Below are 27,654 nucleotides of genomic sequence, written 5' to 3'. Positions count from 1 at the left end.
GATATAGGGAACAATGAAAATATCTTCTTTACAGTAGCTAAAACGTGGATAATAAAGCAAATTAATTTTTAAATCTTACGTTTTAAAAATACATACTTTTATTATTGCATATTATGGGATGAAGACACACTAGTCTACAGGGACTTTCTATTGAGAAACACAAAAGAAGCTTTATATATTAACATTCTTTTTTTTTAATTCAAAGACATGGTGTTTATTTTTTTATTTTTAGCTCCCTTTCTTTTATCAAATTCCCACAGATATCATTCAGTTAAGAAGGGAAGGAAAATTTCACACACTATTATTTAACAATAAAACCAATGTTTGTTATCAAGTGTATAGTCAAGAAGGGATCAATCAAAACCCATCAATTTTCACCGGAAGGGGGCACCAACCAACCATACACAATACTGTTCTGTCTGGCAATATAATTAAACAAAGCCTCAAATATCTTTCTCTGCCCTTCTTCCGGTGCCTGGCACAATATCTTTGAAATAGCTTTCAAAAACAATTGCATCCAGGCCAAAGGGGGAAGGGGGAATTATAAGCATCTTCTTCCTAGCACAGAGAAAACTGGCCAGGAAACTAGAGATTGACCATTCTACTGTATATTACTTTCCCAAATGAACAATTTTACTGAGACATTTTCTGACATTCAGATATTGCAAAATATAAATAACATTATTTCTGGCTCATTGTGATCAGGAAAAAACTAACAGAAAATATTTCAGTAAATATAGACCTCCATTCATTTCAGTAAAAATCTTCTCCTTTAAGTACCGTACATTATGTCTGTAAAAAATGGGAGGGAGGGAATATTATGGAACAATCAAAGATGGGGTAGGTGTTTTTGGAACAATGCAAATAAGAATAGAATTAACAAGTGATGAAAAGGCACAAAAATGTCAAAGATCAGGTAATAGGATGCAACTGTAAAGGATAATCTTTTTTTTTGGCATGTTAAATAAATATGTCTATTTAGAACTACAAAGTGTTTTGATATTCCTTATGTTATGCAATGTTTTGAAGCATAGATTTATTTCCTGGATTGCAGTTAAAGAGAGATTAGAAACCAGGGGGCATCATCTATTTAAGGGAAACCAGGGGCTTGCCTAGCTCCAAGCTGCAAAATTGCTTCTAGCAATCTTCCTCTGACAACACATCTCATTGTTACATGTGCATTGATCCATTAGTTGCGCACCTGTTTCAAATTACCTGTAAAACCTGTGACAAACAGATAAGCAGAATAAATGGTGGGTCAATGGAGGGGAAAGGAAATATAGAGGAGTGAAAAAGGCAATCCTTGCATAATTTCTTTCAGTCAATTAACATTAAGCGTGTAGCCTTATTCAAGGCTGACATCACTGTTATTGGAATAGACCTTTAAAAAGGTATTACAGGTGCTTGACAAAACAGTTCCAGAGAAATATTTAGAGAGAAAGTGTATCTTTGGGAATTCTTAAGGCAATAAGGAAAAGGGGGAGGTGGCAGAGGGATAAAGACACATGTTCGGGCTAGAGTCTCCTTATCCAGTTTCCTTCTTGAGTGGCTGCAGGTTGCAGGTACTGAGTGTTTTTGGTTACTCAAGAGAATTGCAGTCCTGTCGTCCACAGAGCATCCCGAATAACCAAGAAATCCTGTACCGAATCCCATTAATTTCATCTCTGAAAGGAGGAGGAAAAGAATTGGGGAGAAGAAGAAAAAATCAGGAAGATCCATATAATCTCATCAATTTTCTACATTTTTATGCTGATCATGCCATGGATTTAATTACTGTATTGCTTGACATTTATTTAACATTTAAATTGGCCAAGATTAGTACCCCATATTAAGAAAGTTAGATGTGGAGGTTTGCTTAAGGCCATGCGACCAATTCTTTAAAATGTAGCTATGGTTTTAAATCTGTGCGTGCAGTTTTGGTTTTAAGAAACATTTTTATCTGTAACATCCCAGTCCTCCAACCTGTGATAGCAATACAAATTTGGCTCTTGTATATATTGTCATGAATTCTGTGTCATAAGAACTGCTCAGCTAATCAATATCCTAGTGATAACAGAAAAATGTGTTGATAATGAAATTGTTATAAATATATAATTTTGCTCCCTTTTAAAAAAAATAAAACACATTTTAAAAAATCTTCATGACCTCTCTCAAATCAGATTTCTTTTTCCAGATTTGTCCTTTATTTTTTTCCAAGAAAATAGGATAACCGTACTTATGGTACATTTATGCTTAGATTACTTGACTGCCCCAGATTCTTATAAATCCCAACTGTGTGCCTTTTATTTCTTGAAAACATCATCTTTTGCTTGTGGGAAATATTTTGTTAAAAAATAAGTAGCATTTCAGAAATGCTCAAGCATGCAGACAAAAGAGTTTTTGTGCTTTCCTGAGTGGCTTCATCTACAGCAGTGTTTCCCAAAGTGTGGTACGCGTACCCCCAGGGGTACGGGAAGAGTTTGGTGGGGGTACGCGTTGCACTGGAGTTTGGTGGGGATCACGTGGGAATATCCACTGCACCGTGCTTAGCTGCGCCCACAGAACCAAATTATGATGATCTGTCATCTCAACTTAAACAATTTCATCCTTCTCATTGAATCAAATAAATGTTCTTTATAATATAACTTTTGTTTATTTTGCGTATGTACCAAAAAAAGAAAAAAGAAATAAATTTTGATTTTTATTAAAGCATATGTTTTTTATGAGGGGTACTCAGCGTTACGAAAATTATAGAAGGGGTACACATATGTCAAAAGTTTGGGAAACACTGATCTACCGTGACAATTTGCATCTGCTCCTCCCAGGATCATACTTTTTATCATTTGCCCGTAGCTCCTATTTCTGCAAAATAAAGAGATTGCTACAGTCCGTTGAAATTTATGCACTTAAGTCAATTGATATTGGAGCATTTAAGTAATGAACAGAAAGTGTGCCTAGAAGCAGATTTGCAAATTAGATTTGGTATGAACACAATGTAGGCTCAGCTAAACTCTACAAACATTGCCTGGCGCCACAGACCTACAAGCTACATTCGGGAACAGAAAGAGAGATGAGTATGTAGGTCTATGGAACACTCTCCATTACAACTAGGTAAATAGTGTTACATGTATAAGAAACTTAAGAATTCGGTGATTTTTGTTCCTCCATCATCTCAGTTGCCACTTTTACTCTTACCGCACTACTCTTGGCTGCTCTGAGTATCCTCCTATTGCCCCGCAACTCCGCTGGGTTTTCAAGAGCCTCCAGTCGATGTGTGAGCGCCAGTTTCTGCTGGATCGCCATGCGCAGCAAGGAGTTTAGAGTCTTCTTTTCATCCTCTGCAGCTGCCAGTTGCCGTTGCATCTCATCTAGTTGGCTCACATACTGGTCGCACCTGGGGACAGAAAATGAAGGCAATAGGTTCAGGTATATGTCAAAAAAAAACAACACAATTCCTTGCAAGGCTAACATCACGTGGCCCTTCAACTGCCAGAAACAGCGTGAAATCTCATTTGAAATACGGTACAACTCAGATTCTTTTATATCAAGGGAGAAAAGATGTAGCTTAGAGGCATATTTAGAAATTTCATGCTCGATAAGTTTCAGAAGCCAGAAAGCTACAAGATGGTTTTCAGGATAAGGTTGCTAAAAGGTTGGCCACTTCTCTTAACAGATTATGTAGAGTAATCTTGTGTTTTCATGTCTCTTGTGCACTTTTGGGGTAACCTGGGTAAAACACACTAGAGCAGAAAAGAAACGCACACTGATGTTAAATAAATATGTGGCAAAAATATTTAAATATTTAAAATGCTAATCTCACTGTAGCATTGCATAAAGTATTTGGAAAAATATTCGGATAAAAATACGACACCAAAGAAAAATGAATCATTTCCAAAATAGTTCTGAAATTAATTTTACATAGAATTCATCACTGATTTTGGACATATGCTACCATATTTTTGTTTCTCAACTTTCCTCCTTAACCCTGTATTCAGGAACTAAAGATTCTTTCATAGCAGTTTAACCATCAAAATTCAGTGCCGAGTTTTCATAGTGAATAAAGAACGAAATCCAGCAAAGCTACTGGCTGTTCCGTGTAGCTCGCATTCATCCTGTCCTCGCACTATGTTACAGCACAATGGTAGCTATGGAAGAGCTAACCCAATCCTTATTTGACTCTTTGCTCCAAAAGTGGTAAAGAAGGCTCATTTCTTGCTTCACTGAGCAGGCCCTGCTTCTAACCTGCTAGCAAACATGGCACGTAGGGAAGAAAAAGTAGCAGCATCCTCCTTCAAGCCCTTGAGCTCGTGACGCAACTTGATCATGGTCTCTGATACCAGCACCTTTTCACCTTCGAACTGTCCTTTGAGATTTGAGAGGGCTGCCTCTGCTGTCTGCAAAGAAAGGTTGCACACATTCACACGTTACACAAATATCCTCCTTCATTTGCATCATTTATAGAAAACCTAGAAGCTGAATGCTTCCCCTAATCTTCTGGGTCATCCTGCAAATGTCAACCATGGGTGTATCGTTGCTGAAGTTTCCCTGAGAAGCTCAGTCTGTGAACTCCTTGAAGGGCAACCGGGCTGCTAGATTAGCAGATTGGACCACATCTGCATAAAACCTTTTCCCAAAAAACTTTTCCCATTTCTACGGTTATACTCTTGGAAGCATTCATTCTGGCTTTTGCTGGCTTTAAAAATAAGCAGGAAAAGACATGTATCTGTACTCCAGATACAACCTAGTATATTTGAAAATGGGATGACCTCCTGAATTTCAACACTAAAATGCAACAGAAGGGCTCAGCAAGCACAAGAGGATGGGAGGAGACACTGGGAGATGCAGCAGACAGCTTCCAAATAAAAAAAAGGAGACCTACAATTATGACTACCATCCCAATTGTATTGGCGCAACTGATGGAAGCTAAGGAACGCATTCTCTTAAAGTCTGGACAGACTGACATGCTTTTTATGGCATCAATATTTGAAGGCCCAGAACTGTAACTAGAATCCTATGTTCTATAACCATGGACATAGTTTTATGGTGACTTTCCTGAAGAAACCCATTTAACTTCTTTCCTTTTGGTTTTCTGATCACTTCCATTTGATCTTTATTTAGCCCTTTCAGAGGAGTTAGATTGTTCTTTTGTTTAAATTTCTTTCATAAAATATCAGGTCTGGATCAAAACCTTTTAAAAGTCATAATATAATGAAAGATAAGGATCTATTTTTTTTCTGCTTTTATTTATTAAATTTCTATATCATCACAATACAAAAACAAATATAAAACATCCAGTAAGAAAAAGAAAATCTGCAATACAAAAATAATTAAAATCTGAAGACAGCTAATGTACAATATTAAACTGGAGCAACACAACACACAAGAATTCACAAGATGACAACGCATCCCTGGCTTGATACATTAGATGATCACACCTATTACCTTTGTTTCTAACTAAATGTCATGGAATCTGGAGATGTGATTCCCATTACCCTATTGCCCTGATCTACTCCATGTAGCAAGCGGGTTATTATATGAGTTATCACAGTTGCTCAATGGATCCAATTGTTTCCAGAGGATTTTTCCCAACTCCCTGGAAGACAGCTTGGTGTGTTTCTGGGAACAAGAGGCAAGATGAGTGTTTGAAGTCATCTGAGCAGTCTCTCTCTCTCTCTCTGGAGTTTGATCTTGTTTGGTGTCATGGTTGACGGAGGCTCTTAGGGATAGGAAAAGCTAGAAGTGAAGCCTGGAGCACCAGTAGAAAAAGATGAAAAGTGAATCTATCTGAGCATGGGTGCATGCTCATGTTTGGGCCCACACCGGAGGCTAAGCTTTCTCGCTGCTCTCATATTCCATTTGTAGCTTAAGGTCACACATTCCCCCTTTGGAAAAATCAATATTGTGTTCTGCTTGACCACTGTGACTAATTTATATAGTGTTTTATTGGGGGGGGAAAAATCACCTATATTCACCAAAACCTTGATTCTGCACTGGCAATCTTCATTGGTGACCAATACTCTGACTTGTTGAATCATCCGGGATCATTTTTGGCCTGGAAAAATCTGAGAAATGGACAGAGTGCTATCTAGACAGTCCTTTGCAACTTGCAGCTTAGATCCTCACTAATCCTGGAGCGAGCCTACCTAGGTCTAGATCAGTGGTAGTCAACCTGGTCCCTACCGCCCACTAGTGGGCGTTCCAGCTTTCATGGTGGGCGGTAGGGTTTTGCTGTTAACTCTGCTTTATCAATTTTATAAAGTAAAGTTACTTCCCTACTTTATAAATCACCGTTACTGTGGAACCGGTGGGCGGTTAGAAAATTTTACTAACAGAGATACAAAAGTGGGCGGTGGGTATAAAAAGGTTAACTATCAATGGTCTAGGTAGTCCTAGACCTAGGTTTACAGAGTCAGCATATTGCCCCCAACAACAATCCGGGTCCTCATTTCAACCACCTCGGAAGGATGGAAGGCTGAGTCAACCTTGAGCTACTTCAGCTGACTGCAGTTCTGCAGTTCGGCTGTTCAAATCTCACCGGCTCAGGGTTGACTCAGCCTTCCATGCTTCCGAAGTGGGTGAAATGAGGACCCGGATTGTTGTTGGGGGCAATATGCTGACTCTGTAAACCGCTTAGAGAGGGCTGAAAGCCCTATGAAGCGGTATATAAGTCGAACTGCTATTGCTATTGCTAGTCTCTAGTCTGCCGAACTGCCAGCTGCACATGGAGATGGAAAAGGAGTGGGATCTTGCCCTTTACAGAAAACGCTTGCCAATCCCTGGCCTAAACCTAAATTTGCCACGTAAATCTGGGTATCTTCAGTGCCATACCTGTCTGCCAGGTGACTTCTCCAAGTGGCTTCATACAGGTGTTAAAGAGCCTGGGAGGGGACGCTCCCAAGCCTGACCCTCAGGACCGCTCTCCATTCTGCTAGCCCACGGCAGATCGGTGGGGCAACTAGGACTTCCTGCACTTACCTGCTTGTTGGCCTTAAGCACCGTGCGCAGTGTAGCAACCTGTTCACGCTTTGTGCTCAGCATGGACTTCAGTTTCAGCACCTCTTCTACCAGGACTTCTTTATCCCGCTCCAATTCAGCTCTGTGCCCCATTGGGCTCTGCTGATGTGCGATGGACAGGGCCACCTCCAGATGCCCCAGCTGTTCTCTCAAGATCTCGGTCAGATTAGTGACATAAAGAGGCTCCAAGCCGCATGGGGAGCCAGGGCTACTGGCCGGCGATCTCTCTCCACTGCTAGTTGCCTCTATTTCTGTGAAGGTGTGTTTCCTGGAGGAATGCCTCCTGCGCGCACTTTTAACACCACGGCCCTCCCTGTAATAGTCCAATACTACACGGTGGGGGGTTATGTTGTGGCAGGCACAGATGTGATGGTAGAGAGCTGCCATCTCCTCAGAAAAAATAAGGAGTTCCTCCTGAGTCTCAGCCAGCCGCGACTGACACTCTCTGGTAATCCGCCTGGCAACTCTCAACTCAGCTTCTAAGTGGGCGGCGGCCTCTCTCTCCTGCCGGATTGCCCGTTGGGCCCTGTCCAGCTCCTCACGGTAGCATTCCCTATTATTGGGCGACAGGCTATCCCCACCGTTATTAGCGCTAGGCTTAGCCTCTGCGGCTGGAAGCTGATCTACTTGACGGCTGCTGCACAGCTGCTGTTGGGCCAAGATCTCCTTAGTCCTGGTCAGCTGTTTCTTGAGATCTTGCAGATCTGAAGCTAGTGAAGCCTTTTCTTTTTCTGCCTATGGGAACAAAGAAAAGATAGGACATAATTTCCTACGGTAAGATGTTCATTGGGTTTACATATTACATTATGCGTTAAAGATGTTGTGTGTTAGAAATAACTTATTCAATAAGAAACACTGGCTAGATTCATCACAGCAGACCATGAACACTGGTTTAACAAACTACCATAACTGGTTTCATGCAACGCATTAAGATAGCATAAAACAAACCACAATTGTGCCTTAATGCAATATATGACTGCAGAGGGAAGAGGCAATCTATCCATATCCTGAATCCCAGATTAGCTCAATTTGCCAATTACCTCCACCAGACCGATTAGATCCCACAGATTAGGCCTCCTCCGAATTCCATCCGCCGGCCAGTGTCGACTGGCAACTACCCGGAGGAGAGCCTTCTCTGTGGCTGCTCCGACCCTCTGGAACGAACTCCCCGTGGAGATTCGAACCCTCGCCACCCTCTAGGCCTTCCGCAAAGCCCTCAAAACCTGGCTGTTCTGACAGGCCTGGGGCTAAAGAGCTGTTGCCCCCCTTCTCGAATGGTATGACTGTTGTGTGTTTTTAAACTATGTATTGTTATGTTTGTTTTTTAAATTTTTGTTTGTATCCCCCTTCCCCGGTTCGAGTTGTGAGCCGCCCTGAGTCCCCCTTTGGGGGAAAAGGGCGGCATACAAATACAATAAACTGAACTGAACTGCTCAAAAGGGTTTTTTTTTTGTTTAGAATATCACTGGATTCTTTCAAATGCTGTCCCAAAATTTAAAATAAGATTGACATCAAGCTCCACAGCAGGTTGTAACAGGGACAGGGAAAGGCTGTGAACTTCAGGCCTACTTTGTTGGAAGGATGTTTTCTACAAATGTGATAAATTAGAACATCTAGACTACGAAATGCTGTCTTGATTTCACTGAGACCAAGGCTATTTTATTCTGTCTTTAAGGTCTGACCCATCTTGAGATGGAAAGGAGAGGCTCTCGCATCTCAACTGTCCGGCCAAATTTCCATCGAGGTTTCCCAGAATCAGTGTTTAACTCAGGCAGAAAAGTGCTGAGCTTCAGACCTTGATATGCCACCAAGGGTTAGTGTCCGCTCAAAGACAAAGATAGGGATGCCATAGTGAGCTGGAAATAAGCTCCCGGATACTCCCTGAGCGTTCTTTGCTAAACTGGGTATGCTATTAAATGGGGAGAAAGTGGAGAGAAAGATACTCAGCAGAGGAAGTGAAAACCGTATTTCAAGAACCTGTTTCATAAGCAAAACGTTTGGCAAAAGGTAGTCAAGCAGCGCAGTCAGGCAAACGTGAACTAAACAAAGTAGGTAGTTCTACAATTGACAGTGAAGCTCCTAAATCTGAAAAATTGCATTACATAGTCCAAAAAAAAAAGAAAAGGCAATTACTAACATCTGAAAAGCTCACAATCAGAATCTCTTCTTGCACCGAGGGCCAATTTGTGGTGCCAAAGTGTAATTTTCACCCGTAATTTTCCCTGATTAAAACATTTTAAGTATCTCTAGCTTTCGATTGGCTCTTCTCACCGTCGGTCTCCAGACAGAAGTTCTGTGATATGTTAAGCTTTGATGAGTTAGACTTAACATCAAAGGACTTATTGTTTTAGTATCATTGCAACCCACTAATTGCACATTCGCTTCTGCATTCTTTGCCTGTACAGATGGTCCTCAGCTTACAACACAGTTGGGAGCACAATTGTTAAGTCAACACAGTCATAAAATGAGATGTCACTCACAATGGCAATCCAGGCACTTCTGATTGTGAGTCATTAAGTGAGTACCCACTCCAATCCAAGCCATTCATACAGCTGTCCTCCCCACCCCAGCCCTGAGCTTCAGTAAGGTAAGGGACTGCCTCTAATTCCTCCCACCTGCCCATCTCCCCACCATCTCTGCCTTGTGGCTGCCATGCATCCTGCCTTATGGGGGGTGCTTGCTACACTCCATAAAGCCCAGTGGTGGGATTCAGCCAGTTCGCACCTACTCGGGAGAACCGGTTGTTAACTTTCTAAGCAGTTCAGAGAACCGGCTGTTGGAAGAAATCTCCTTTTGTTTTTTTCCCACTTTGCAGGGCTAATCCTGTAAGGAAGGCAGGAAGGAAACATTCTGGTGTTGTTTCTAGCCTAATCTTTATTGACCTGCTTACAGAAACTGCCTCTCTGATTAACCCTTATTACCATTGTCACAGCTAAGGTGAAGCGCCCATCAACGTGAGTGATGTTGAGTTGGCCACGCCCACCCAGTCACATGACCACCAAGCCCCACCTACCCCGCTGATCATTAGGACAGAGAACCGGTTGTTAAATTATTTGAATCCCACCACTGATGAAGCCCCAACTGCCTCAGCCTGCCCCAGCCCACTCCAACCAGAACTCATTCATTTCCCGAGATAGTATGGCCTTTGGAATGCCGCTCTGTCCTTCCAAAAACAGCAGAGAGTTTTGAAGGCTCAAGAGAGTAGGAAAGATTCACTGGAGAACCTGGGTCTAAAAAAAAGAGAACAAAGGCAGCTAGGTGGTTCTGCTTCGGAAGCCCAGTGCAAAAGCAAAAGGTCAGTTCAGGGAAGTGGGAGAGAAAACAGCTGGACAAATAAATGCTTCCTGGCGCTTCGTGGGTGTTGGCGCTTTACGGACACTGTGGGCTGGTGATGCATTCCTGGGGCCAGCTGGGGAGCTACGTATGGGAAGCATTCAACAGAGAAGCAGGAGGGCCCAGGGTCGTATGACAACTGCGGGTTCAAAATGGAGACAGCAAAGGGGCTTCTGCTTCAGTGGCTGGTCACAAAAGGTAAAAAGGTTGTTGTGAGGAACTGGGAGAGAAGCAGGTAGGTGAACCGATGCTTGCTTGTATGGGTTGCTTCACAAGGCATGGCAAGCTGCCCCAGAGCTATGTGGTTCTGCTGTTGCTTGCCATCCTTCAAGGAAGAGTGCAAGGTAGTCAGAAGGCCATAGATGGGAGGAGATGTCAATCATAGGTACAGATGGGCTGCCAAGCACCTAAATTTTGATCGTGTGACAATGGCCACAATCTCAAGTAATGTCCGTTTATTCAGCACTATCATAACTTTGAACAAATGGTCACAAGTTGAGGAATACCTCTAATTCTAAATGATATTATCAGATACTGGAGTTAATCTTCAGAGCTGCAATCAGGGAAACCGAAAACCAAAAGGTTCAAGGTGGCGCAGTGGTTAGGGTGCAGTACTGCAGGCCACTTCAGCTGACTGTTATCTGCAGCTCAGCGGTTCAAATCTCACCGGCTCAAAGTTGACTCAGCCTTCCATCCTTCCGAGGTGGGTGAAATGAGGACCCAGACTGTGGGGGCGATATGCTGAGTCTGTAAACAGCTTAGAGAGGGCTGAAAGCCCTATGAAGTGGTATATAAGTCTAACTGCTAACTGCTATTGCTATTTGCAGGAAGCCTGTAGGAAAGATGTGTTTTCCCAACATCTCAACCCTTCATTAAAGGACACATAATCAGGTAACAGTTATGTATGTTCCCAGAAACTCCATGCCTATACTAGAGAGTTTTATTTTATTGGGATGGACTTCGGGATATCAGGGTGTTTTGAGAATCACAACAAAATGAAAAAGACTTGACATTCAAATCTGCCAGGTCTCAGAACAGTTTCGCTAGAATTTTCTCCGTATTATCCTAATTTATTCTACACATACCCTGACCATTCACTTATGCAGTGACGTGCAGTCAGCTTTAGCCCTGGTGAGGCACTTTTTAGACTTGTGGACTTCAACTCCCAGAATTCCACAGCCAGGCATGCTCAGTTCCGATTTAAAGCGACAGCATTTTTCCCCCTTGCAAAATAAGTTTTCCCATTCTTTTTCTTCTCCCTCCCCCTCTTTCCTCTCTCCCCCCTCTTTCAAACAGACACACACACAGAGAGAACTTCGATCCCTCTCTCATTCACTCACTCTCAAACACAAACACAGAAGTTGGATTGGATATATTTTCCAAAGGCTTGAAAGCAGCTCCTCTGTTATACCCCCCCTTCCCCTGCTGCCTTCCGATCAAACTTTTTGAATTCCTCCCCCCTCCCCACATGCACCTTTTCCAGCTGTTTCAGAGACGATTTCAACTCTGCTTCTCCCTGCCCTACCCTGCCCTCTTGAAAAGCCAGAGCTCTGTCAGACTGAGCTAGTTGCTCCCAGAGAACTCTAAAAAGCCTCTAAACATGCCCTCTACAGGAGACGAGAGAATACGTGCCTCATTTGCATAAGGAATTCTTTGCTTGTTAACCCTTGCTTAACTCTTAAAAGGCGAAAAATTCCTTATGCAAAAGAGGCCCCTAGTTCTCTGGCCTCCTCCTAGTTAATACTGAGAGCAGACACCAAGCCACTGTGACTTGAAATCTGGTAGCAACTACCCTGGCTTTAATTATTTTAAGAAAAATATTGAAAATCCTTTCCTTTCTCTGAGGAGACTGGTGAGGCCCCGCCTCCCTTGCCTCTAGTGACTGCACGTCCCTGCACCTATGTTTTTAATTCATTCGAAGGGGTAGATCTGAATGAACGTCAGTAACTCCTTGGCAATTGAAACAAATCTGCTCTCTTCTCTGTTCAATAAGAATACAATCAGTGTTGCAAATCATTACTCTTGTCAAGTCCAAATTCCGTTCAAGACCCCTAACCAAAGGTTTGGTTTTCTTACCTGTTGGAGTTGCTGCTGTAGCTTGTGAATCTCCGCTACGTTAAGTTCACTGAAGAGATCTGCGACAAGACCAGGTGCAGGCTGGAAGCTGTGAGGTGTGGAGGTCAGGCCCCCTGCGTTGCTACCACTGGCGAAACCACTGTCTTGCTCTTCACATTCTGTGGTGTGGCTGTGGCTGAGCTCCTCCAGGTTGGTCTGCAAGCTGTTCAGAGAATCGTGACGGCCCCCAGCATAGACGGCTAGCTCCCGCCGCAGTTCCTGCTTCTGCTCACGCTCAGCCTGGACAGTCTCAAGGGCCTCCTGAAGTTGCTGTTCGGCCAAATCCCGAAGACGACCCAGTTCTTGTAGCTGGGAACCAGCCAACACGAGCTCTTCCTCATGGCACCTTAGGGCACGCTTGACACTCTCGAATTCCACCTTAGGGTGAAACAGGGACTTAGTACTGGCTTAATACTCAGAACTGCATTCCACTTCACACTTTAAAGTCTATATCTCTTTTCATCCATACACAGACAAAGATCAATTAGATAAGGCCACTCTTGATAGTAAGAGGGGTGGCAGACAGTGGTGGGTTGCAGGCGGTATGCCCCAGTATGGGTGTACCGGAGCCTGCCCGGAGCACCGGATACCGTTCCAGTACGGTGCTCCGGAGGGCTCACCCGCCCACCTGAGCTTCTTACCGGTCTTTTAAGTCTTCGGCACTTCCGCGCACAGCACATATAGCACCTGCGCGATGCTGAGCAGCTGGAGCGTTGCGGAGGCTCATGGAAGGGGTAAGACGCATGCACATGCTGCGTGTGTCCATGTGGACGATGCTGGGCACGTTCCAACCGTATCGGTTGGAACGGGATCCGGAACCCACCACTGGTGGAATATACATTTAAAAAATAAATACATCATCTATGCCTTTTATTCTGAGCCAATACTGTTCTTAAAATCTGCTACTAAGGCCTTACTCCATGTTAAAATGTCAAACATTAGGTTGCATTATACCACTTGTATAATGCGCTTTGTCAAGGAATTCACTGCCTGACCTATTCGTAGCAAAGTATTTTAACTCAGTGACCTTATACTAGTCAAAGTTTAACTTGGAACGTAGATGAAGATAAGGTTACATTTCAAAAGCCTTAATAAAAGTGCATTAATGCATCTGTTTGGGTCTTGAAAATATTTATTCTATGATCTACACAAGGAAAAAACCCATTATATTTTCTAAAAACAATCATTGTTGTTTTAAATTGTCTTCAATTGTCTACAATGCTGATAAACATTGTAGGGATTTTGGTATTGTTGGAAAATTCCATATAGAGAAACATTACTTTAAGTTACTGTATTGAACAAGAAATGGAAGCAGGTAAACATTAACTGAAGAAAAGATTAGAAAATAAGATGGGGAAGAATGAATGAATCTGCTTAAGCCGCATCTATGTGCAGTTTTTAATGAGAGAGAAGTTAGATTTTCAGAATACTTTCTGAAAATATTAATTTCTTAATGCTCTGAATAATTTTAACACCTTGTCTTCATATATATAGAGAGACTTTCAGGAGCTTTGGCCCTTTGCAGTTAAGAAGCATTCTCCAGAATTTTGGTTAAGAGCCTGTCTTCCATATTGAACTACACCATCAGCTCTTAAGCCAAATTTCTATCATGGGGAAAGGCAGAAGAAGGGGGGGAAGGTTAAAAAGGAGGAAGAGAAAGGAGAGAAGGGAAGGGAGAGGTGGAAAGAAGAAAGGAGAGAAGAAAGAGAAGAAACTTCCTACTCATGGAGGCCCAGGCAACAGCAGGTAAACTATGCAGAGAGGATGAAAGCTAGAAGAGAAGGAAGTGAAGTGTCCAGTTAAGTTCATGAGTTCAACAGGCCCTTCTTTCTGCAAAAGGATCCACTATTTATTTCCACTCAACCCTATTAATTTCTTCCAAATCCCATCTTGTACGCAAACAGCCAGATACTCTCCATGCGCTGAAAAATGTCTAAGTCCCCCCCCACCCTCTCTCTCTCCAATTACAAATCAACAGTAGATCAAGTCTAGATATAATGATACATATAATGGAAGGTACATACAGGTGAGGTTAATGCCAGGTGCCCACATGGTGGACATCGTTATACCTGATTTCCCCGGAGGATGGAGACCTGTTTCTGCAGGGAGATATTTTCTTCCTCAAGCTCTCCACAATCCTGCAACTGCCGAAGTTCCCGTGACTTAGCTTGTTTCATCTCCTCACGCAATTGGTTTTTTTCAGACTCCAGATTCTGGCACTCCTAGAAAGGAATTATGAGAAGGGTATGGCAAAGCCATTCCTTTCCTAAAACAAAAACACAACTAACACCCAAAACAAATTAAGGCTGCCCATTATGTTTACAAGAGCCGTGGTAGCACAGTGATTAGAATGCAGTACTGCAGGGCTAACTCATTGCTCACTCCAGGAGTTCGATCCTGAGCAGCTCAAGGTTGACTCAGCCCTGCATCCTTCCGAGGTCAGTAAAATTAGGACCCAGATATTTGAGGTCAATATGCTGACTCTGTAAACCACTTAGAGAGAGGGCTGTAAAGCACTATGAAGCGGTATATAAGTCTAAGTGCCATTACTATTCATTTGAATATTGGTAGCTCAGGTTGTAGTTATGTTGTTGGTTTGAGCTCCGAGCTGGGTGATTTGATTCCAAATGTTTTGTCCCCACAATCGACACAAATTCTATCTAACCAGGACCACAGTTGTAACCCAGGTGAAGTCAAGGACAGAAAGGGAATTCCTGGAAGCCTGGTTTTCCACCAATAAATCAATAAGACACATTGACTTGATCCACTCTACTGAAAAACAGAATGAAAGGACATCAACCACGATCCCAAAGGCATCATTTAAAGACCAATGAACAGCCACGCTGTAAACAAAGGCGTAACTCAACAGATCACAAGAAATCGGACCACATCACATGCAGCTGATCAAATCAACCCAAAACCAGACCATGACATCATCAGAAGACATCTGAACAACAACACCAGTACTAATTTACATCACACAGATGGAATTGCCCCCCCCCCCCCAAAAAAAAGGGAAAATTAAACAGTAAAGGTGGAAATAGTGGGGAAAGACTGGGGAAAAATCTGGGGAAATTTACCAGAACAATAAAACTAAAAGGGAGAAAAAAGATTGGGAAGAAAAAATATAGAAATTACAAAAACAAGAAAAAAAAAAGCTAGGTGAATGGGTGGAAAGAAGAGAAAAAAGAAGTGAAATTTCTGAGAGACCAAGAGAAAATGGTTAGGAAAGGAGGAAAGAAGGAAAAGAATTTACCAGTAGAATAAAACTAAATGTGTTAACATTGTTAACGGCATATTAGCAATAGCAATAGCAGTTAGACTTATATACCGCTTCATAGGGCTTTCAGCCCTCTCTAAGCAGTTTACAGAGTTCAGCATATCGCCCCCAACAACAATCTGGGTCCTCATTTCACCCACCTCAGAAGGATGGAAGGCTGAGTCAACCTTGAGCCGGTGAGATTAGAACCGCTGAACTGCAGATAACAGTCAGCTGAAGTGGCCTGCATATCCTGCACCCTAACCACTGCGCCACCTTGGCTCTTACAAGGTTACATTGTTAATATGATGTGAGGGAAATAGATTAATACTATTAATTGTGGATAATTAACTAAGTGAAATGTTTATTATACAAAATTAAATCTGAGGATATATGTTATCTATAATAAAATAGAATAAAAGACGGAAATGAAATGTTAAATTTGATTAACGTGGAGGGGAAAATAATGGTTTTGTTTTATCTATTAAGAAGAAATTAAACCTAAGATGGAAAATATGGAAAGAAAATAATATGTACTGACTCAGCAACTACAGCCAGCCGTTCACTCAACCTGAAATCAGACCAGGACTCAGAGAGGTATTTAAAGGCCAGGGCTCCCCCAAACAAACACAATCCAAAGCACACTGAAGATGTCTCCTCAAATGCGGACGAAACGTTCGCAACCAAATCGCCAAGCTCAGAGCTCAAACCAATAACACTCCTATTCATTTAGCAATAGCAATAGCAGTTAGACTTATATACCACTTCATAGGGCTTTCAGCCCTCTCTAAGCGGTTTACAGAGTCAGCATATTGTCCCCAGCAATCCGGGTCCTCATTTTACCCACCTCGGAAGGATGGAAGGCTGAGTCAACCCTGAGCCGGTGAGATTTGAACCGCTGAACTGCAGATAACAGTCAGCTGAAGTGGCCTGCAGTACTGCACCCTAACCACTGCGCCACCTCGGCTCTATTTAAGTAGAATAAAAAGCTTCTCCTAAAAATAAATTCTGAATGTTACCCTTATAGAAAGTGAGATCCAACATTCTAAACTGGATCTAATTATACATAACCTATCCCTGGGAAATCTTGCTCTTTATAAGAGAATATGCAAAAGAAAGGGATACAATAGCAATAGCAGTTAGACTTATATACCGCTTCATAGGGCTTTCAGCCCTCTCTAAGCGGTTTACAGAGTCAGTGTATCGCCCCCCACAGTCTGGGTCCTCATTTCACCCACCTCGGAAGGATGGAAGGCTGAGTCAACCCTGAGCCGGTGAGATTTGAACCGCTGAACTGCTGAACTAGCAGTCAGCTGAAGTGGCCTGCAGTACTGCACTCTAACCACTGCGCCACCTCGGCTCTTACAAGCAGCAAATACAGTAGCATACTTGATTGGTCTCTGAAAAGGGGCAAAAAGCATTATTCCCCAAGGAAGGGAAGGGAATAAGCATATTCTGAGGCTTCTAATCATATCCCTCCTTAATCAGGCTTTGCCCAAATTACCTTCCTTAAGTCTCGCAGAGCTACGCTGAGCCGTTCACTTTCCACCCCTGTATTGTCAAGCTGGGATTTCAGGAATTTCACTTCACTTTGGAGCTCCTCAATGGTTTGAGTCAGATGGGCTTCCTTGGAAGCCGATTCCCTGAGTAGAGACTCTTCCCGGTTCTCCCCATCAGCTGCTGCTCGTTTATGGCTGCTATGAGATTCTGTCAAAGCCTAAGGAAATAAAGAAGATGGAAGACATTCTAAGAAACAGCATTCTCACTGCCCAGCCTAGGTCATATTAAAAGTTCAAGGCAGAGTGGGGGAAATAGTTCACTAAGTGGTATATGTACCTCCTTCATGCAGGCCAATTCTACGCGTAGGACCTCTAGTTGACCTTCCAGATCTCCACAGCGTTGCTTGAGATCCTCATTCTCCTCCAGCACAGCTAGCCCATACTGGGCTGCCTGGACATTCTCTTGGATTGCCTCCTGCAGCTCAGCTGCTAGTCGCTCCACCTCTCCTTGCAGCTTTGTAGAATCCTGGTCCATGAGAGTTTCTGACATGCTAAATCTAATGATCAATGAAAATGTGGTAGGAGATTGGAAATAATGAATACAAGTTAGATAGAATGAAGGATAGAACTATCCAGTGGTCAGCGTAAACAATTCCCTTTAATTTCAAGCGTATGATCCCTTTACAGTCCAAACCAGATTTATAGTGTTTATAGTTCTAGTCAACTTTAGACTAGTAGACTAAGTGACTAGTTTTCCATATAAGACTAATTCACTTATTATATAGCCCAAGGATGGCAACTTGCAGTCCAGAGGTGAGAACTATTATTGTCATGATTTGTGAACACCAAGAGAACAGTAGTTGGGGGAGAAATCCATAACGCAAGTCCAAAAATAGTCCTATTTAGTCCTTCTGCCATCGGCCAGACAGTGTTGGCTAGTGACCCCCAGGGGGAGAGCCTTCTCTGTGGGAGCACCTTCCCTCTGGAATGAGCTACCCCCGGAGCTTCGTATAATCCCCGACCTCCGGTCCTTCCGACGCGCCCTAAAACGTTGGCTTTTCCAGCAAGCCAGCCTGGCCTGAACAAAACAACATAAATTATTGATCACTGTTAATTTTAATTCGATTTTTTTTTAAAAAAAATGTCATTGTCAATTTTAATTGGGTTTGGGATATTCTATTTAATTTTTTAAAAGCTTTTGTATTATGTGTTTCTTTTAATGTTGTACGCCGCCCTGAGTCCTTGGGAGAAGGGCGGCATATAAATCTAATAAACCTAAACCTAAACCTTCATTAATTCTTATCTACCATATGACGCAAGCCTCCCATTTTGAAGTACTTAGCCATTTCAATAAATGATAAGTAGAATCCTTGGCTACGAGTCTCAATTAAGTCCTAGCAAAAGGCAGAAGTCCTGACTTACTATATACCAAGCACATCAAAATAAAGAAATGGCCAGCATGACTTAAAGACTTTTAAAAAGATACAAGTAACAAAGGAACCTATTTGTGCCTTGCCAAAAAAAAAAAAAAAAATCATTCAAATTCCGCACATGTAGCCAGGCAGTCATTACTGTGGGAAGCACAGCATTTAATATAATCGTATTTGAGAACAAGGCATGAAATGTCATATCAATAAGTTATACAATTTCTAAATCTATTATATATAGCTGGTCCTTGCTTAATTAGGGAAATTGGGATCTGTGACCATATTACTTAGTGATGGCAATCCCGGAAGTCCCTGCTGCCATTAAGTAAGGATCTTGGATCATTAAAAGAAGTCTACCTTGCAACTGCCTCAGTGGTGGGTTTCAATTTTTTTTTGAACCTACTCTGTGGGTGTGGCCTCCTTTGTGGGAGTGGCTTGCCAGACATGTGACCTGGTGGGAGTGGCTTGCCGGACATGTGTTTTCTTTCTCTCTCTCTTTCCTTCCTTCCTTTTGTCTCTGTACCTTTTTCCTTTTTTCCTTTCATCTCTCTCACTTTTTCTTTTTTTTCTTTATTTCTTTCTTCCTTTCTTTCTCTTTCTCTCTGTGTTAGTCTGTGTGTGTGTGTGTGTGTGTGTGTGTGTGTGTGTGTGTGTGTGTGTCAGTGGTGGGTTTCAAAAATTTTTGGAACCTCTTCTGTAGGTGTGGCCTGCTTTCCGGGTCCACTGGTGGAACCTCTTCTAACCGGTTCGGTAGATTTGACGAACCGGTTCTACCGAATAGGTGCGAACTGATAGGAACCCATCTCTGAACTGCCTACTGGCTTTCCATAAGCAGAGTCAGTGGGAAAGCCAGCAGGAAATTGCAAATCCCAGGTAGTTCACAAGCCAACCTGTGGACTAGTAAGTAGCTCCCGCATAGGTGTACAGATGGTAGGTAAAGCATGAGAGAGGTGGCTGCTACTGGGTCAAGGGGGGTGGCTGGGGAGGTATAGCATGATAGTAGCTGGACTGAGACTACCTACTGCTGCGTGAGAGAGACTTGCCAAAGTGACATATGACTTTCCCTGCCAGCTTCACCACTGACTTTGCTTGTAGGAAGCCACTGAGAAAGGTTGCAAATGATGATCATGTGATTGGAACAGTTGTGGGAGCCAATTGCTAAGCACCGAGATCACAATTGCATGACCAAGAGGGTGCTGGGATGTCTGGAACTCCAAGGACTGGTTGTAAGAACCATTTGTTCAGAACCATCATAATCTCGAACAGTCACCGAACAAAGGATTATTAATCAAGGACTATCTGTAAGACGCTTTTACAGGATTTTCCTACTGCGGTACCTAGATCTAGATGTAGCACACCAGGCTTCAAAAGGTGAGGCTGGCCCCATCCTTGATGTCCTTCCCGCTTCTAGAAGTCCCTTAAAACTTGGCTATCTCAATAGGCTTGGGAGTCTTATAAGAATACAGATTTGCTATATCATGGCTATATCATGTATAACAACTACAGTAAAGCTCTCCCTATCCCTTCCTTTTTATAATAAAGTTTTAATTGTCGTGTGTTTTTATAATTATTGTCTTTAATGGTTTTATTGCATGCAGCCAAGAGTTGAGTTTTCGTGAGATAGGTGGCCTATATGATAAACAAATATTTTTTTCAAAATAATAATAATAATAGTACAGCAATAGCTGCTAGGCCAAGTTGTGCTCATGGCTACACCTACGACTGAGATAAATACAGCATGAACTTTAACTTATGCTAGCACTATCTGTTCCTCCAGGATTGTTTCAAATGTTAAGAATTAATGGCAAAAAGGAACCAGATTAAATGACAGATAAGTTTGCTCTTAAATGATACGCAATGCAAGTTAAAATGTATCCTTCACTGCTTCTATCCCCGAAGGATTTCTGGAAAAATAAGCTATTGCATATTCATTGAGAATGTTTCCCTGAGCACTCCTATTCTGTGGCGTGACCCGTCAAAACCGCGTTCCACAAAAGCGCGGTCAACGAAAGCGCGTATGTGATGTCATCACAGCGCGACGAAAAAGATCGAAAAATTGAAATAAAAATTAAATTACAGCAAGCCGATTCACATAAAGGTAAGGGTTAGGTTTAGGGTTAGGGTTAGGTTAAGAGCGTTAGCGTTACGTTTAGCGTTAGGTTAAGGGTTAGCGTTAGGTTTTTCGTTAGGTTAAGGGTTAGGTTTAGGGTTAGGTTTGGGGGGGTTAGGGTAAGGTTTTCGCTTTATTTTTACATTTTTCTATCTTTTTCGTCGCGCTGTGATGACGTCACATACGCGCTTTCGTCGACCGCGCTTTTGTCTACCACGGTTTTGTGGTGGAACCATTCTGTGGAGCATCCTAAGACACTGCAACTAGACAACAATACTAATCACAGTACAATGTTTGTCATTTAAACTTTCAGGGATGTTGAGTCGATTATTTTAAAGTTTTATAAACTATATCTTAGAAACCTGATTTTTGGAACACACTGGGATCTAATTAGTGCAGCTTCGATTTCAATAAAACATTGCGAATCAAAGAATCATGAAAGAAAGAAACAATTAAAGACATGGGACTAGCATCCATAGTCTGTCTGCATACATGGAAAATAGGCAAACTTTGAATTTTATGCATTTGAGCAGAATGAACTAACAGATACCACTGTCAGCAAATCAACTCATCTAGATGTAGATCTTTTTGTTAGGTAATTTTAATTTGTAATTTTAATAGATTTGTATGCCGCCCAATCCCGGAGGACTCCGGGCGGCTTACATAAAAGCAATTAAAAGATTAAAAAGATTAAAAACACAAAACAATACAGTTTAAAACAGAAAAACACAACATGCACTCAGTTATAATGGGGCTGAAGTTCAATCAAGCTCAACAGCCCCAGGCCTGCCGGAACAGCCAGGTCTTAACAGACTTAGGGAAGGCCAGAAGAGTGGGGAGGGTCCGGATCTCAGGGGGGTAGCTCGTTCCAGTATGTTAAGTCAGTATGTTGTCTCAGCTGACTACTCACAAATTCTTAATTGCCTAAGTCAAATATTCCATGAACATTATTTTGGACTGAAGACTTTTATCTTTATATTAGCAAAATATTTTGCTAACATGGGGAAATATTTTGATCACACCCACTCAAGCTAACTTCTCTCACAAGGCTGCTGCAAGGGTTAAAGGAAGAGAAAACACACTTCCTGAAAGAGAAATGTCATGTTCACTGACTTACTTTTTCTAATCTGTACAAGTTTCTTTACTGGTCTCATAATATTAATGTTTTTTTGTTTCTTTTCTGATTTCAGTTAGGATTTTTTTTATACAGTGCAACATATACAGATTGAAATATATATTCATTTTCCTCTTAAGTAAAAGAGCACTCTGTTTGTTTTATTATTTTTAGTCTTATTGTAATCATTTTATTTTTAAAAAATGAAATGTTCATTATCTATTAACAGATAATTACTAAGGTTGTGAAATTACAGATAGTCCTCAATTTAAAACCATTCATTTAGTGACTGTTCAAAGTTACAACAGCAATGAACAGTGACTTACAACCAATTTTCACACTTATGACCACTGCAGCATCCCCATGGTCACATGATCAAAATCCACACACTTGGCAACTTATGATAGTTGAATTTGTCCTGGGGTCATGTGATCACCATTTGTAACCTTTCCAGCTGGCTTCTGACAAGCAAAGCCAATGGCGAAAGTCAGATTCCCTTAATGGCAGTGATTCATTTAACAATTGCGCCAAAAAAGGTCGCAAAATGGGGCAAGACCTATTTACCATCTTAAGCAACATAAACTTTCGGCTTAATTGTGGTTGTAGGACTACACTACTTGTATTATAGAGAATATTTCAATGCTTTGATAAATAAAAAAAACCACTTCACTTAAAATGCTCAAACCTAAGAATTGAGTTTTTGTTTGTATTTAACAGAATAACAGAGTTGGAAAGGACCTAGGTCTTCAAGTACAACCCTCTGCTGAAGCAGAAAATCCTACACCATTTCAGAAAATAGTTGTCCAATCTCTTTAAAACCTCCGTTCACAACTTCTGGAGGTAAGTTGTTCCACTGATTAATTGTTCTGCAGGAAATTCCTCCTCAGTTCTAGGTTGGTTCTCTCCTTGATTAGTTTCCATCCATTGCTTCTTGTCCTGCTTTCAGGTGCTTTGGAGAATAGATTGACTCTCTCTTCATTGTGGCAGCCCCTCGAATATTAGAACACTGCTATCATGTCACTCCTAATCCTTCTTTTAATTAAACTAGACCTACTCAATTCCTGAAACCATTCTTCATGTTTTAACCTCCAGGCCCCTAATCATCTTTGTTGCGTTCTCTGCACTCTTTCTAGACTCTTAACATCTTTTTTATATCGTGGCAACCATAATTGGATGCAATATTCCAAGTATGGTCTTATCAAGGTATTATGAAGCTGTTCTGATACTTCACATGATCTTGATTCTATCCTCCTGTTAATGCAGGCAAGGATTGCATTGGCATTTTTGACTGCTGCTGCACACTGCTGATTCATATTTAAGGGATTGTCCACTAGGATTTCAAGATACCTCTTGTAGTTATTGCTATTGAGCCAAGTTTCATCTAATCTGCACCTGTACATGTGGATTTTCTTGCCGAAGTTGAAAACCTTACTTTTCTTACCATTGGATTTCATTTCATTAGATAGTGTTCAAGTCTGTTAAGATTCATCTGGATCTTAAGCCTATCTTTTGAAGGATTGGCAATTCCTGCCAACTTGATGTTGTCTGCAAATTTGTTGAGTTCCCCCTTCTATACCCTTCTAGTCTAAATCATTGTTGAATATATTGAAGAGTACTGGGCCTAAGACAGAGCTTTGGGTACCCCACTGCATACTTTCCTCCATGTAGATGCAGTTCCATTGAGGACTAAACGTTGAGTGCAGTTGGTCAGCCAGTTACAAATCCATCCGGCAGTGATGCTGTCCATCCCACATTTTTCTATCTTTTGTATGTCCAGCTATCAAAGTATCTCCTTCACAAACTCAATTTCTGTCCTGATTGGAGAATGTTTACTACCAGCCAGTGATGTACATAACATGTGAGGACAATAAAAGCTGAGGTATAACAAATAAGTTTGTTTAACATGCTCTGCACATGCCAAATCTGGACACCTGTACGCAGCAAGTCAAATCAGACACAGTAAAGACAACAGAATTGGGTACAAGGTCAAAAATAAACAGTCTGAATCCAGATTATTCTCCTACCACAACAAGTAGCAGGTATACACTGCTTCTCCAGTCCCCCAAACTCAAAAGGTTCATGTTGGCTGCACTGCAGGAAAAAAGGTGCAAGAATCTGAGTCTTGATTTCACTATACAGGTTGTCCTTGACCTACACTTACACATTTAGTGACTGTTCAAAATTACAATGGCACTGAAAACAGTGAGTTACAACCAGTCCTCACACTTATGACAGTAGTAGCACGCCCATAGTCATAGTATCCTCATGATCCTCATTTAGTGACTGTTCAAAATTACAATGGCACTGAAAACAGTGAGTTACAACCAGTCCTCACACTTATGACAGTAGTAGCACCCCCATAGTCATAGTATCCTCATGATCACACACTCAAAATTCAAGCGCTTGGCAACAGGCATGCATTTATGAACTCAAGAGTTATGCAACTACCATTTGCAACCTTCTCAGCTGGCTTCCAACAAGCAAAGTCAACAGGGGAAGCTGGATTTGCTTAATAACAACCTAACTATCTTAACTGCAGTGATTCACTTAACAACTGTAGCAAAAACTAGTGAAATTGGGCATGACTCGGTTAAGAGCCGCCTTGCATAGCAAAGGAAATTCTGGTTTCAATTATGGTCATAAATTGAGATTATCTGTAAACACAGTTTGCCTGTGATAGATAGCAATTACTGCAGTTCCTTGGGAACAACTGCATTAGCTTTTCCTAAGAACAAAACTCACTTACCCAATCCTGCTTCTGGTTTTTAGCATCTCCTGAAGAAGCCCAAGAAATTGTCACTGGGAACAAGTAGTTTGTTAAAACATTTCTGCCATTTCAGAAATGGGTGAGGAGCTCCTTTGTTAAAGGAGAGGAAGGCCAAAATCTTCTACAATTCATGGCCTCCTGAAGAGCAACTGTGTTGCCAAATTGTTAGCTAAGGACTAGCCATGAGAAGTTACAGTATTGCTTCGTTTTTTGTAGAATGTCTAAAAAAGATTTCTGCTTTCAGTAGCAAATGGGTATCACTTCCTTTTCCAGTCAGCCTACCGGAAAAAGAACAAACTTGTATTGTATCTGCAGACTAAGTGCAACACAGCTGTTACGTAGGCAAAGGCCTAACGTTTGGAGATGGACGTCAGGATTCAAATGTCAGGAAATGGTCTCAGATGTGAAAATAGTCCCAGTTCACGGCACTTCCTCCCAACGATAATTCCTAGCTAGAATGATGTCAACCTCAACTTTTCCCAAAAGCTAATTGTGGACAGTGGGTGTGTGCGCACACTTGGGGATGAAAATAATCTGAGCTAACATAGCCATGACCTACGTTTGCTATGTAGGGAAACCTACTGTAGTGCTCAAGAACTGAATATTTGAAGCAAACAGACCATAACAGTAGTAGAACAACTGGAACAGGGCAGTAACTGGCAAATCTCGGTATCGTAGCGTTTCATGGTAACAAATACCCCCCCAAAATAGTTGAAGCCAGAATAGCCTGCCCTGGAGGAATTGCGTACCTTCTGCTTATAAATATAATAAACGGCATATAAATATAATAAACAAACAAACAAACAAATCTTCCATATACCCATTTCACCAAAAACATGTGATAAGCCATAGTTGTCAAAATAATGAAGTCTTAGTAAGTTTGAACAATCAACAATGGTTGCACCATTATATGATACTGAAGAATGGTGCCTCACATTCCCTACAACTAAGAGCAGCATTCACACCGTCCCAGGACGCTGCAGTGCAGATTCCTGCAATAATAAGGGGGGGGGTTGGACTAGATAACTCCCGTTGGTAGGGATCCTTTTAGGTCACCTAGTCCTACCCCCCACCCCGCAAGCAGGAGACCCTACATCAGGGGTAGTCAACCTTTTTATACCTACCGCCCACTTTTGTATCTCGGTTAGGAGTAAAATTTTCTAACCGCCCACCGGTTCCATATTAATGGTGATTTATAAAGTAGGGAAGTAACTTTACTTTATAAAATTTATAAAGCAGAGTTATAGCAAATCCCTACCGCCCGCCATGAAAGCTGGAACACCCACTAGTGGGCGGTTTTTTAGCAATAGCAGTAGACTTATATACCGCTTCATAGGCCTTTCAGGCCTCTCTAAGCGGTTTACAGAGAGTCAGCATATTGCCCCCAACAATCTGGGTCCTCATTTTACCCACCTCGGAAGGATGGAAGGCTGAGTCAACCCTGAGCCGGTGAGATTTGAACCACTGACCTGCTGATCTAGCAGTAGCCTGCAGTGCTGCATTTAACCACTGCGCCACCTTGGCTCAGTGGTTGACTACCACTGCCCTACATCATTTCTGGCAGATGGCAGTCACTTCTTTTTCTTTTCCCCAAAGGATGGTTTTTATTTTTCGTTTTCATAACATATAATCACATGTCTACTATTACATAGTCAATATCGTGTTGTATTGTTAAACATTTACATCCATTCATCTTACCATCAGCTCCCAAAAACAATTATTGGCTCTTCTGCTCTCCATACACCATATTTGTACCTTATCGCTTTCTTCTCCCTCTCTCCTCCCCCTCCCTACCTCTCCTTTCTTCCCTCTATCATCCTTTCCTTCTCTACTTCCCCTTCCTCTCTCCTTCCCATCTTCTTGAAAGCTTCCAGTGGCCGAGCTCCCAAGTCTCCCCCACTGTTAATATAGTGGGGCTTCCCCATGGCAGAATTTGCTGGCTGGTTTTTAAAAAGGGGAACAGCCGTCCTCTCAATTTCACCGAAACACAAGACTTGCTCGAAAGGGTTTTTTCGAACAAAACTCTTAAAAACAGTGTTTCTCAACCTTGGGCACTTGAAGATGTCCGGACTTCAACTCCCAGAATTCCCCAGCCAGCGAATGCTGGCTGGGGAATCTCTGGGAGTTGAAGTCCGGACATCTTCAAGTGCCCAAGGTTGAGAAACACTGTCTTAAAACGTTGCAAATCTCAAACTATAATAACCCAATGCACCGTAACTCCATCACATAACTCTTCATTCAAGCCAAGGTCCTTTCAAGTTGCACGGGATTATTTGGGGGTTATTATTTGGGGTTATTATTTGGGGTTATTATTTGGAGTTATTATTTGGGGTTATTATTTGGAGTTATTATTTGGGGTTATTATTTGGAGTTATTATTTGGGGTTATTATTTGGGGGTTATTATTTGGAGTTATTATTTGGGGTTATTATTTGGGGGTTATTATTTGGGGTTATTATTTGGGGTTATTATTTGGAGTTATTATTTGGGGTTATTATTTGGAGTTATTATTTGGGGGTTATTATTTGGGGTTATTATTTGGAGTTATTATTTGGGGGTTATTATTTGGGGTTATTATTTGGGGGTTATTATTTGGGGGTTATTATTTGGAGTTATTATTTGGGGTTATTATTTGGGGGTTATTATTTGGGGTTTATTATTTGGGGTTTATTATTTGGGATATTTTGCTTTTGCAAGATTACGCGTGCCTGATTCCGTTTCCCCAACACCACCCACAGCCCCCAGCCCCACGCCCTCCAGATACACGCGGGCAATTGTGAGTAACGTGGTTGTTTTGCTGCGGAGGGCGATTCCCCGTCCACCCGAATGGAGGGGTCTTTTCCCGCTCCCCCCCCCCCAGCCCAGCCAGCATCAGCCACGCCAAAACTTCTCTCACCTTTCAGAAAAGGGGCGGGGTTCGCCTTCGCCAATAGCATCAGCCCATTGAGCGGGAAGGGAATTTCCGAAAAAAAAGTATCCGGGCTCAATTCTTGGTGGGTTTTTTTTCCGGCACGGAACAACCGTCCCCTCGGGAGTGT

General features: G+C 41.9%; 1 protein-coding gene across 1 annotated transcript; it reads right to left on the bottom strand.

Moving 5' to 3' along the window:
- Window positions 1-81: 81 nt before the first annotated feature.
- On the bottom strand, window positions 82-27,654 carry LOC106555360 (protein bicaudal D homolog 2). Its single transcript, XM_087710912.1, has 9 exons — window positions 27,513-27,654; window positions 17,537-17,756; window positions 17,205-17,417; window positions 14,511-14,663; window positions 12,403-12,819; window positions 6,955-7,728; window positions 4,222-4,373; window positions 3,175-3,373; window positions 82-1,664 (listed from the first exon to the last, which is right to left on the bottom strand). The coding sequence occupies exons 2-9, from the start codon at window positions 17,747-17,749 to the stop codon at window positions 1,659-1,661; spliced, it is 2,127 nt and encodes a 708-aa protein (XP_087567038.1). The 5' UTR covers window positions 17,750-17,756; window positions 27,513-27,654; the 3' UTR covers window positions 82-1,658.

This window comes from Thamnophis sirtalis, unplaced genomic scaffold (assembly GCF_051295495.1).
Source record: "Thamnophis sirtalis isolate CommonGarterSnake01/CBP01778 unplaced genomic scaffold, rThaSir2_p1.2 scaffold_3, whole genome shotgun sequence".
Lineage (NCBI taxonomy): Eukaryota > Metazoa > Chordata > Lepidosauria > Squamata > Natricidae > Thamnophis > Thamnophis sirtalis.
Note: the sequence above shows the minus strand (reverse complement) of the source record. Positions and strands in the feature narration are given on the sequence as shown.